The 13,122-nt window shown below is 35.6% G+C and overlaps 1 protein-coding gene across 1 annotated transcript; it reads right to left on the reverse strand.

Moving 5' to 3' along the window:
- Positions 1 to 668: 668 nt before the first annotated feature.
- LOC121411414 (thioredoxin-like protein 1) lies at positions 669 to 13,122 on the reverse strand. The gene is made up of 8 exons (XM_041604139.1): positions 12,895 to 13,122; positions 7,966 to 8,062; positions 7,065 to 7,235; positions 6,074 to 6,196; positions 4,512 to 4,672; positions 3,827 to 3,902; positions 3,309 to 3,413; positions 669 to 2,375 (listed from the first exon to the last, which is right to left on the reverse strand). The coding sequence occupies exons 1-8, from the start codon at positions 12,990 to 12,992 to the stop codon at positions 2,346 to 2,348; spliced, it is 861 nt and encodes a 286-aa protein (XP_041460073.1). The 5' UTR covers positions 12,993 to 13,122; the 3' UTR covers positions 669 to 2,345.

Raw genomic sequence — 13,122 nt, forward strand, 5'->3', positions numbered from 1 at the left:
AGTTAGATGCACATATTAGGTGGAGATGACTATCATTGTATAAGAGGAAGGCTCTTTTAAGGAAGGTTTTAATGAAACAGTCAATTTGTTACTTTGTCTACTACAATTTGATTAATTTCAAAATTCCTTTTCCAGTCTTAGTTAGTGGCAGCTGCAAGAAACTGATTTACAATCACTATTTCGTAGATATCAATTTTTTCAATGAATTTTCCTTTTGAATGAACCAAACCAGCTATCAACTGAATGGTGGAAGAACAAGATTGGTAGAAGAGTCAAAATTGGTAGAGTCTAAAGCCCAGTGAACACATTGCAACAGCTCTGCACCTCCTATTTTACACGTCTATCATCTGTGCTGCAACAGCAGCACTGCAAATTGATGATGTCATCAACTTAAGGACTAATCTTCTAGCAGTATTTATCAAAATTGCAGAAAATTTGACATGTCAAATGTCCGAAATTTGGTCTGCAATCCCTCTGCAACAAATTGGATCGCAGTTGTGGCACATTGTAAAATGGCACACTCTACGATATAGTCCAATTGTGCTGCAGTGTGCGCTGGCTTAGGTGGAAACTCAACCAAATTGTGGTTAGATAGACTGGTAGCAGGCAAGAGATGAGGGATTAGACTAAAGTAGAACATTGATGAAAAATTTTATTTTGTTTTAAGATTGTTCTTTGGGCCTGATGCTGCCATCATAAAAATGATGAAAAGTGGCTCATTATTGCCATTTATTTTAAAGCATGCATTTGGTAAATACTCAGACAAAATGATGAATTTTATATTTGATAATTAAATAAAAGACAGGAAAATTGAATTATTATTTGCTTGAAATTCATTTTTATTCAAATAATGTACACATACAGTATCATCAACAATATTACATTTACACAATTAATTAAAAGCTCCAATGGAAGAAGCTCCCATGTAGTGCCCATAACAGTATGTCTGCCACCGTGTACATACATTCATACCTACTGACAATCTCTTATATTAATAGAGATATTTAAAATCGAACAATTAAAAAAAAAGATAAATTTATAATTTTATTTTTGACATACCCTTTTAGAGAAGTTTGAACTAAATGGAATAACGACCTGCCAAAATTATACTTACTATACATGTCTCCATCATAAAATTACAAGGATTTTTTTTCAGGTTAGATGGAATGTATTACCTGCCAATTTAATTATTTGCTTTCATAATTCCTTAGGCCATTTTATGATAACCATATTTTTTTTTCAAAACAAGTTTTGAACATGGAAACCTGCACAAAATCTCATGCCTAACTTTCAAACTATGTACCCGAAAATGTTCACAAGAATTGTAGGGCACCCTCCCCCTAGCCTTTATATGGTTAAATCAAACTTTTGATTGTCAGAAAATTTCATCACAATCATACATGTCTGTATTTCATAATTTTCATGCACAAAGTATGTAGATCAGATGATAATTTTTCATCTAAAAAAATGAATTCTATAGTAGTTTCCTGAAAGTTTGTCCCTGAAAATAATTAAAAGTTAGGAAGAACTTAAAAGAAAAGTTATTGGTTTAGCATGTTTTGACAAGTTCCCATGGACATCAAACAAAGTTCCAATTCCATCATTCTAGGATTAAATTTAACAAGTAATATTCAAATTTTAACTTCACTTTTAATATGTTTAGCATTTACATTGCAAATAAATGACTCATTTACTCCAGATACATCCATGGGGCATCAAAGAGTTGTTGTATTTTTGCATATTTCCTTAGGTGTTTGTGTAATGTAATTTCACATCGTTCTAGAGCCAGAGTGTAGTTTTACAATTTTGTATGAGTATCACGAAATAAACACCGTATAATGAAACCTTAGTCATAATTCAATCTCTTGGATTGAAAATAAAATACATTTTGAATCTTAAAATCCAGGGCAGGGACAGCATGAAAATTCCCTTTGTCGTCATCTTTGATGTGAATGCCTACAGACCTTCAGCAGTGATGTCATCGCGCCACCATCTAAGAGGCTGTGGACAGTACCTGTTTGCAGCAGGCTCATCACTGACAACTCTGTATACCTATAGCCTTTGACTTTGAGGGAGAGGTGCTTTGAGATTATGACATCACATGCCTAAGATATATAAAGGACCCTATTTCATTAAACTTGTTATCAACATGGATAACTGCTGGGATTCTCTGATAAATCATAGCTTATAACAGTTGCCCGCCATTGACAATGATGGGTCTGTGTTGTGAAACTAGGTCCTGGCTCCAAAGTTTCAGACGTGTTATCTCTAATATAAATAAACCAGGTTTAAGGCGGGTAATGACTACAAGGGGTCTTCTTAGAAGATAATATCAAACTCTTGCGTCAGTGACTCTCTCCTTTCTTGCCTGCCACCTGTAATACACAAACAGACAGAAACAGAAATATTGATAGGGAATGTTCATGCCTGTATGCAGCAGAATAGGGGTGAAGGGGGTAGTTGCCCCTCCCCTTCCCCCATCAGAGAGAATCTAAAATATAATGAATAAAATCATCTAATATATTGCAAATTTTCAAAAATATCAACTAAGTTCACACCAAATTAATCTAATTTCAATTTGAATATGCATGGAAATTGCCTTTCATCAGCTAACTTAAATAGGTTCTTTAACATTTTGTATATTTTTATCCACCCCCCCCCCCCCCTGCCGAAAATGCGTACGACCACATTAGTATTGGATAATGCAGGATGATGCTGCTGTCAATTTTGTAGACCCCCCCCCAAAAAAAATCATAAGATACAAGAAGACTCGTTTCTTTCCTATAAATTCAATTCTTCAAGTAACTGTTTCTCAAGTCACCGTTCTTAAAGACTCTTCAATCTCAGCAAAATTGTAGAAGAAATTGATCTGCAAAATTATTGACCAACTGCTCAACCACCCTAACTGACCGAGCCATATGCTGTTTCCCTTTCAAACTTGTCCAGTTGGGTTATAATTACATAACAATAGTCTTGTTTTTGTTTTGTTTGTTTGTGGTAACTCCCACAGGAACTCGACAGGACAGCATTTTTGCTGGTAAACACCAAGCTAGTATATAACCAATTACCTTGGAAACATTTTACGTCTAGGTTAATCGGTCATAGTGGCTGACGTAATAGACAACAGATATCACTCTTGGGCCTTTTTATCAAAGTGGAGACAATGGCAGAGTTAGGATTCAAACTCACAACCTTGCGATTATGAATCCAATGCTCTAACCACTGGACCACACAACCCGAGTCCACAGAAACTATTTCTTTGGTGTGATAGCTGAAAAGATGGATACTGTATAGGGATCATGACTTACTCTCTTGAATTCATTCATGTTGGTAGTGTTAACTCGTACACCTATGAAGCTAAGGTAATTTATAACGGTTGTATCCTCCCCGTCTTGGTTATCCAATACAAAAACCTGTACAAGAACAATGTGATAAATTTGGCCAATGACCGTCTGGTTCAAAACCCATACTAAGATACAATGCACGATTCTATATATTGAGCCAAAATTATCTATCGATTTGGCCTAAGAAATGATAAAGATTATGCGTCATTATTTGTTATATTTATGTGTTTGTGCTTCTTGGTTGCCTCTGATTTCATTTTCATTTCATATGTTTATTTATTATTACTTTATATCTTGCATTCTTTGTGTATTGTATGTTCATCTAATTATTTTCTTACTTAAATATGAAAATGAAATTTAAATAAAACTTGAAAGCTTTGAAACATACAATTTGAAGTGAATTAATGATGACTAGTTATTGACAGCATATTTGTGAAACCAGGCCCAGTCATTGATTGGATGAGGGTGAGAATGATACTCACAGTTACATCATGTACATTCTGAAACTTGACAAATCTCAGCGGAACTATTTCACCTGCAAGCTGTTCTGGTGTTAATCTGTGAAGATAATACAAAAAAAACATTAACTTTATGTCCAATCCATTACTTCAATAGTTTCAAATTACGGTCTTTGTTACATTAATCATCGCTCAGAATGCTTTTTGTTTTCATTTCATGTTCTATTTTCATAACTCAAGAAAAAAGGTGCAAATGAAAAATGAACAAATCACAGTTATCATGTAATGACAAATAGGAGAGTTGTCCTTGCCACTTGTAACTATATACTCACCAAGATGCCAATTTGAAGTTGGTCAGATGCAATCGTAAAGTGTTTAACATACGCCAGAATGTTCAGGCTTGCATGAAGTTATATTCCTTTCATTACCACATGCTTTTTTTCAACACAGGAAACAACAAGTGGGACCAAACTATATTATGGATGGGTATTTATCAGTAATTTTTGTGATCTTCATTAGCTCATTCTCTCTAATTATACATTTTATTGAAAAAACGTTCGGCAGATATCATTTCTTTATAGCTTTTATAATTCTGTGTCAGTTTTGCTCAATTCTATGAACATTTTCTTTTCTGATATTACCAGTTCTAGAGTTTATCTTTAAAAAATGCACATCTCCAAGAAAAAAAAGATACATTTGATGAACTCACATAATCTTTTGTGTAGGTTCCATCCTTTCTGCGGCATCAAAGTCTAATGTCTGTGGTTGATTGATGAAAAGTTTGACCACCTTTGGACCATTGGTGCTTGGCCCCAAAAGTTTTAAGGAATGGAGTTTCACATTTTGTTGAAAGGACATCTTAATTATGAGCTGCAAAATGAAAATGGTGATGAAAAGATGTCATTTCTTTGGTGCAGGGTAGTAAATGAAATTAAAGAACAATTACAACCATTCTCTGATTAAAATCATCTAGATTAGAGAACTGACTTCATATAACATTAACTATAATAGCATGTCCTATGTGATAAAAATATCAAAGATATACTTCAATTAACTATTTAGTGCAGGGAACCCATACTAACAAGCTTTGCTTTCCAGTGGGTTCCTTTTTTTCATTTCTGTATATTATATTTTTGTGTTTTGCCTTATATAGTAACTTTTGTTGAATTTTGGAATGAAAAAATAATGCAATCAATCAATATAAAAAAATCATAGAACCAGAGGAATTTGACCTGCCCTCTACGGTTGATAACCAGCAATTCTACCACCAGTCAATTACTAGTCTATGGCATAATTACAATGAACTGGGAACAAATAAACATACTTCAGCTATTTTGATTATAATAAGAACTACAAATCACAGTTTGCCACTGGTAATAGATTGGAATATCAAGGCTAACTAGGGAACTCTGAATAATGAGTAAAGAATATCAACATACCCTTTTCACTTCAAGGCAAATTTATTCCACAATACCATGACCACAAGGACGTATTTTCTGACCTTTATTTTTTGTGGTCTAAAGCCAATTGTGACACAAAAAATAAATTGCATTGGTTGGCACATTAGGTGCCTAAAGCATTCAGAAGTTATCATATTGGTCCGAATTCACAAAAGTGGTTTTGAAAACCCACAGTTGAGTCCATGGTTTACGCAGATTTCCTGTATAAATTACGCTTAATTTAGCGCGTATCTGGCGCATGTATAAAAAATGTCCAATGCTGATGCTTGCTTTTGTCACGGTGCGCCAAATTGACACCTTTTACCATGGTTAGATATGCTATTTTATTCACGAGTCCACTGTTTAAAGAGTGGACGCATGAACAAAACAGTGGACTCATGAATAAAATAGCCTATCTAACCATGGTAACAGGTGTCAATTCGGTGCACTGTGACAAAAGCACGCATCAGCACTGGACTTTTTTACACACGCGCCCAATACGCGCCAAATTAAGCGTAATTTATACATAAAATCTGCATAACCATGGACTTAACCATGGGTTTTCAAAACCACCTTTGTGAATTCAGGCCATTCTGTCTGGATATACTTATAGCTTCCCTCACCATTAAAGCATGAGGAATAATTAGAAAGATAAAGTAAACACACACACACACAAAACTGTAAACATATTCGGCTTCCCATAATTTTAGCAGAGATTGAATAGACCACGTTCAACTGGACACCAGAATCTAGGCCAAAGCGCTAAAGAGTTCAAGATTTCTTTTATCATTTCCTCAATGCCTTGATTGACATCAGTCTTTGTCATACAGACCTGTTCATCACAGTCTGATTCTAAGAAGCTATCTCCTTTCTTGAGGCATCCATCTAGGCGATGATCATCACTCTCATTCAGGCATTCTGTATCCTGTTTATCTATCATGTTGTTCAACTCAATCTGATCAAAGAAGAAAAAAAAAATGATTTCAATTTGGTGTTGGTGCCCATTGTTCTGGGTTGTTTCTAGGCTGTAAGCATTAATTCAATTTGACACTTAAACATCCTATTCCATGTCTAGCATGAAGACTAGACTCTAACCCACTGTCTGTGAGCAGCCACAGTACAAGTAAAACTAGTCTCCTTCAGACTCAATATGTGCTTTACTGACTAGGCTGGGTTTTTTCTAAGATTGCATAAGACAAACTCATTCAAGCTTTTTTTTCTTTATTCTGTTTTCTTTCATCTTGAAGTTTGATTTAGTTTTTTGTTTTAATGAAATGATGATTCTTAACTCTATTTATTCTGTGGTTTGCCGCATCCATACCATACACTGAATTTTGTTTTCATGATTGATATATCTTGGGTGTGCACGTTTTAACAAGCCTTTTTATGGCTTATTTGTGCATGCCCCACTTTCATTCACTATTTTGTTAATCTATATTTTCATAAAGATGTGCCAATCATTATTTTTATCATTACCACTATTTGTTCAGGTTATGTTCTGTTGACACCTTTGCTTTGAGTTTTTGTTGTCATATTTTCTTTGCTTTGTGTATATAATTTTGTTCTCATTGTGTTCTTTTTAATGAATTTGAAAATAAATATTTGAATTGATTAATTCATTTAATTGAAAACATAATACCATATGTCATTTGGAATAAAACACAACTCTAATAAATGAAATCACATATCAATTTTCATTTTCATTTATGGATACAACTCAAATATGTTCCTTGGACAAATTTTTCACGTTTAGTCCTATAAATATTGCCAGTGGTTTTATATCACTTGAGATAACCACGTCTTGCAAAGAGGGTAATACTCACGTATCCTGGAACACCTGATCCTTCATCATCATCATCCCCAGCAACATAGTGTTGTTTGACCTTCGCCGTCAGCGCCGCTGGATCTGCTCCTTTCAGCATATCGATCTTAGCCCCGCCTTTCAGGAAGATGAATGTCGGCATGGCCGTCACACCGTACCTCTGTGCAGTCTCCTATACAGATAATAATAATAATGATGACAATGATAGTAATAACAAACAAAATTTTTATAGTGCTTAATCCAATGCTTTTAAGTGCAGAATACTATCACCCAGGCTTAAGCATGGCTACCCTGATTGGGTGCTGAAGCATTCAAGTTATTCCTCCCTACCGGGCACCTATTTTATCAAACTTGGGTGAAGACTAGAGAGGGGCAAATATAGATAAATGCCTTGCCAAAGGATGTGAATGCTATGGTGGGATTTGAACTCCGAACCTTGCGGTTCAAAGTCTGGAGAGTGGAGACTTAACCACTGAGTCATAACACCTCTCCAAGAGAGGAATAAATAACTATCTAACAGAAGTTTAAATTTCACTTTCGCTTATCCTATAGAGGATAAGCGGCTACTGCATTCTAAGACTTGCCACTAAAAGTTGAATTGCCGTTGGTATTAATTCTTGTTAAACACCACACGGCATCCAATGAAATTTATTGGTTAACATTGATGAACTTGTGTTGAGGGGCCAAATCTGCGGTAACTTCTTTCACCTACTACCGTATTATAATACTGCTTCCAATCAAGAAGAAACCCTATTCAAATTTATGTTTCATATTATTTACTTGTTATCTTTATCAAGTTGGAAGCGTCTGTAATCTTGTTATTTGAAAGTCTGTCACCAAAGTCTATATTATACAATTTTCAATGGAACAGGGAATACACTGTTCGTGGTACTGTTACCTACCGTACATGCGTCAACGTCAACCTTTAGGAAAAGTGCATTGGGATGACTACCAGCCAATTGAGCAAAAACAGGAGCTATTGTGCGGCATGGTCCACACCTAGATGAAGATGAAACAGAATAGGAAATCATAAAGGAGGTGTTTCATTTGATGTTTCATGTATCATGCTATGGGGTGATTTCACATGAAATTAAGATTATATTTGCACTCCTAGTACCTTTAAGGTCAAAGTGTAGAACAGTATTGAATTGATAGCAATATGGTATAGGAGTAGTTATATGAACCAGGGTATGTACATAGGGAGCATTTTCAAATATTTGTATACGAGTAGCCAGGGGCAAACCCTGTTGTAGTGGTCCACCTGCACTCCCCCAATCAGATATATAGGGAGGTAAGACCTGCTGGTCATATTGATTCAGTTCACTGTGTGCCAATAATTGAAATCAAAATTCATTTTGGTTTTATTAAAATATACTCATCAAAAGGTCTGGAGACTAACAATGTGAGTTCACAATCAAAAGCATAAAATATAACAGATGAAACAAATATATAACATGCAGTGACCATTATTTAACCAATTACAAAGAAAAAAAAAATGTGTTCCAAAATAAATATTATAACAAAGTGAAATTAAAAGTGCATTGGCAAGGAAGTGTTTAGGTGCAAGAGTGACAGTCTTAGCTTTTAAAAATTGTGGAAATAAAGCTTCTTCTTCTTATTCTGGAGACAGTACAGGACACTGTCTGATGTACTATACTGGTGAAGTTGGGTGTACAGGTAGAAAAGTTGAGTTATTTACCTATAGTGTTTATTTGACATGATGATGATGATAATGATAATAACGATGAGAGTGAGCTTGTTCGATATACCGGTATTAGTAATACCGTTCGGTATGAAAGTCATACCGGTATGGATACCGCCGTTGAAATTTCAATACCGAAATACCGTCATACCAAAAGTTGAAAATATGATACCGGTATTTTCTTCTGTATTGTCGTTTATGGGTATTTTTACAGTAAAATTAAGCCAAAACAATAAGTTCTTTGGCTCTCTCAACGTATTTAATGAAACCAATAATCTAACCTCGAAATGAATACATCGCCCCTTAACTACTGTCTGAGCTCCGTTAGCCGCTGCATAAGGCCTCGGCCCCACCGCTACTGATACTGGGGTGCATGTCGGCTCACCTCCATGCACTCGTGTACACAGCTACAGTAAACAACGAAGTCGACCGAGACGGAGAGCATTTCATGAAGAGTTTTTTTCAGTGGTTTCAACAACAGATTTGCTTTCCGCCAATCACATGCGAGGGTTTCCTAGCTTGTAACATCCCTCTACACAAACAAAATCACTGACAAAACTCTTTTTGAAACACTCCCTAGCCTGCCTTTTGACCACGTGGTGTATTGCGGGCTTCAACAAAGTATCAACCTTGGCTTGGGGCGTTGACAGACAAACCACAGGGATTAACACTTGTTTTTTCTTTATGCAAGTTTTTTTTCTCGGACTGCTCTTAACTTGTATGGGAATGTCCACTATTTTTTTTTTTTTGGGGGGGGGGGTGCTGTGCATTGACAGACAAACCACAGGGATTAACACTTTTTTTTTCTTTATGCAATGTTTTTTTCTGGACTGCTCTTGACTTGTTTCAATTATGACAAGTTTACTTTTATACTATAAGCCTGCTACAAAAATCGTCTGACCCCCCCAAAAAAAAAAAATAATAATAATACATAAATAAATACATAAAGAAAAAATAATACATTAATGAATAAATAAATTAAATATGAAAATAAAAAAAGACAGAAAATGTTGATAACATTAACAGGAAAAAAAATGTTACGCCATCCCTCTTTGTTTATTTTGATCTGTGATGTGATCGTAAATGGAAGAAAGTGGCTGAGAATATTGATTAATGTGATTTGTGATGGGTGTTGTATCCGTTTTGTGCATGTGCGGTCATGAATAAAATAAAATAAACTATTGGATTGATTGTAATTTAAATTTATGATGGTCTCGTGGCGTGATAAGATGTTGATCAACTAAAATTTGGCATGTGTGAAAGATGAAATTGACAAAAAAGAGGGGAAGATCGAGATTCAGAGAAGAGGAGGATGTTGATTGTTCGTGGTATTCGGGGAGAGAATGGGCCGATGGGAAAGAGAGAGTGAAGAATTAAGGGGCTGGGGAGATAAAGGAAAACAAAAGCAAGAAAAAATGAGTGAGAAAGAGGCAGCGGGGGATAAGAAGTTTAGGGGGAGGGTTTTACTTTTAGACAACGTGGAGATGTACAAGAGGGGTTCAACACAATGGACATTTATAAGAAGTTATTTACGAGACGTCAAAATTTGAGGTCAACAAACTTTGAACCTTCGACGAACACGTGTTGATGTGAGTGGTAAACAAAAGGGGCGAATCCAAATGTGAATGAGTGGGGCCAGATCGGTGAAGGGAAAATCACGCATATATCCTTGACAGTTTTAGCAGGGAATTTTGGTGATTGGAAGTTAGGGCATGTACACACGTTTAGCAAAGTAAGTAGCAGTGAGTTTGTGCGGTGTAGCATTTGGCAACTTGACTTATTCATTTCGTACGTACCATGTGCTTGCTGAGATAATTTTGCACATATGCACAGGTAATTCACAGCTCTCGCTGGGGAGAGAGCATGATCGTATAACTTTTGGTAAAGAAAGAGAAAGTTTTTGTCAATGAGAATGGACCATGCTGAGCATTCCTCAGCTGACCACAAGCATCCCCCTCTTTATCCGAGGCCATATCAGGGCTAAACAAACATTGGACACTGTTTGCACAATAAATTGGGAATTTACTCGGTATTAGTCGGTATACCGGTATTGAAGCTATTAATTAGTAATACCGGTATTGAAAATATCAATACCGAAAAAGCTTAGATGAGAGTGACCCATATATCTTGATATAATAAACAAAAAAAAATGATTTTTGGGGGGGCTAACTTGCATTTTGCCCTTGAAATATAATTTTGGCAAATAAAATTGGTCTCACAACAATTCATATAACAAAAATATGTCTATCAATCATTTTTATATGGCTTAATACTCGCATGATCACAAAAGATAATAAAGGTTCACAAAACTGGTAAGCTTGCACATCCACGTGCACACTCCACTTTACAAGTACAATACACTCAGGGTGACCAGACATCCCATATTTCCTGGGATCGTCCCATATTTTGCTCCTTTGTCCCGACGTCCAGACAAATCTTCCCGGGACGCCTATTTATCCCGTATTTCAGAATATTGAACAAAATATATTTAAAAGTGACAAATTTTCATCAAATAACCAATATATAATGAAGCAGAGACTACAATAAAATTGATAACTCTAACCTTTCGCAAGTTATGTGGTAATTTTCTTGCTAACACAATGCATTGCAAACGACATAGCCTCCTGCCTGTGTGTGGCAGGCTTCTAGCTAAGCATGTAGGTAGGATCGGACAGATTCTCAATGGTGCAAATAATCTCACGTGATAAACAGTTTTTACACAAAATTGGCGGAAATATTCATAATCATATGATGGATTCTCATAATTACTGATTTGGAAATGTAATCAGACGACCAGTTATTGAGTTTTCATAACTACATCTAGTTGTTTCAACTTTCATTTAGAGTCTTGTGATTGGTCTGAACTTATAATGGGATGGGAGAGATGCCAGTGTATGATGTCGAAATGTTTCACCTAATTATTAAGTTTGACAATGTTTTTTTCACTTTGAAATTTTATTCATTTCTAAAACATTTCAGTTTTTAAATTCTAAAGATACATAAAAATCAACAAATATCATGATTTTTGTTTAATGATTAGATTGTCTTTGTTTGCTTGAAGTTTGAACTTTTGTCCTCTTTCTTTCTTTTCTATCCTTTTCTTCACCCTTCTATCCTTCCTGATTGTCCTTTTTTGCTCCATCTATCTTTATTTCCTATCTTTCTATCTCTGTTTATTTTTCTTTCTTTTCTTTTTTTCTTAACTTTGTTTTTCTTTATTTCATTTAATTCTTTTTCCCTTAAACTTTAATTTGCTTCCTTCTCCCTTCCTCTCCTTATTCTTTTCTTTCTTCCTCTCCTTTTTAATCATTCTCTCCTCCATTCTTTCCTCCCTCCCTTTAATCCTTCCATATTTTATACTTTCCTTCTAATTCTTTTCCCTTATTCTTTCTTACCCTTCCTTCCTCGATCCCTCCCTTTCGTGTTGTTCTGCTTTCTTTGTTTATTTCTTTCAAAGAATAAGCTACATTTTCTTTCCTTCTCCTTATATCTTCCTTCTTTACCTTTCTCTCCTTTATTTCTTCTTTCACACATTTATTCATTTTCCTTTCCTTTCTTTGTCCTTCTTTCTATATTCTTTTCAAATCATGATAGAAACCTTTTTCTCTCCTTTATTCTTTCTTTCATCCTCCTTTCATTCTAACTTTCTTTAATTTTTCTTTCTTCTCAATTCATCTCTTTTCTTTTGTCTAGTTTTTCTCCTTCATTCTTTCGTTCATTCTCCCTTCCAATTCTTGAATCTGGCTTGCTCCATCCGCTCGTGCAGCGTGCTTCAATTTTCAATTGTCCCATATTTCATTTTGTGAAATCTGGTCACCCTGAATACACCAGAGCTCCCTGGGTTAGATGGTAATATGAACCCTGGCTTGTCACAAACTTGAGTGGACATGATGATCATGATGATGGGTGGAAAATATGGAGCATTTCAAATATTTTATTCATAATGATATCCTGTCAATTCAAATTTCTACTCACGCTTTACTCCACCCATCCCCTCTCAGCTCCGCCCCTGTCACCCACTCAGATCAAATCCCAATACTAAATAGAGGTCTCACTTTACACGGCACTTCATTTTCAAGGAATCCCCAGAGTCAAACATGACACAAAAATTAATGTATGGGACACTCACCATGACGCATTGAAATCAACAACGACAAGTTTTTGATTTGCACTGTCAACTTTTGGCTGAAATTGCGAATCTTCTTCAATAACATGGACAGCTGCCATTTTAACATAAGTTCTCTCCTCAAATATACGAGGAAACCAAGGTTTGAAGTTCAGAAGAGGAGACGTAGTACAGCGTGAAATACCCAAGGATTACTCCCTCCGAATTGCCAATTCCAGCTATCGCAAGCTA

This window comes from Lytechinus variegatus, chromosome 3 (assembly GCF_018143015.1).
Source record: "Lytechinus variegatus isolate NC3 chromosome 3, Lvar_3.0, whole genome shotgun sequence".
In the NCBI taxonomy this organism is placed as follows: Eukaryota; Metazoa; Echinodermata; class Echinoidea; order Temnopleuroida; family Toxopneustidae; genus Lytechinus; species Lytechinus variegatus.

Excerpts from the sequence above, each read along its gene's own strand:
- LOC121411414 (XM_041604139.1), bottom strand. The coding sequence starts at position 12,992 with ATGGCAGCTGTCCATGTTATTGAAGAAGATTCGCAATTTCAGCCAAAA. Across the intron at positions 8,063-12,894 it reads GTTGATTTCAATGCGTCATG|GTGTGGACCATGCCGCACAA; the intron begins GTGAGTGTCCCA and ends ATCTTCATCTAG. Across the intron at positions 3,903-4,511 it reads GAACCTACACAAAAGATTAT|ATTAACACCAGAACAGCTTG; the intron begins GTGAGTTCATCA and ends TTATCTTCACAG.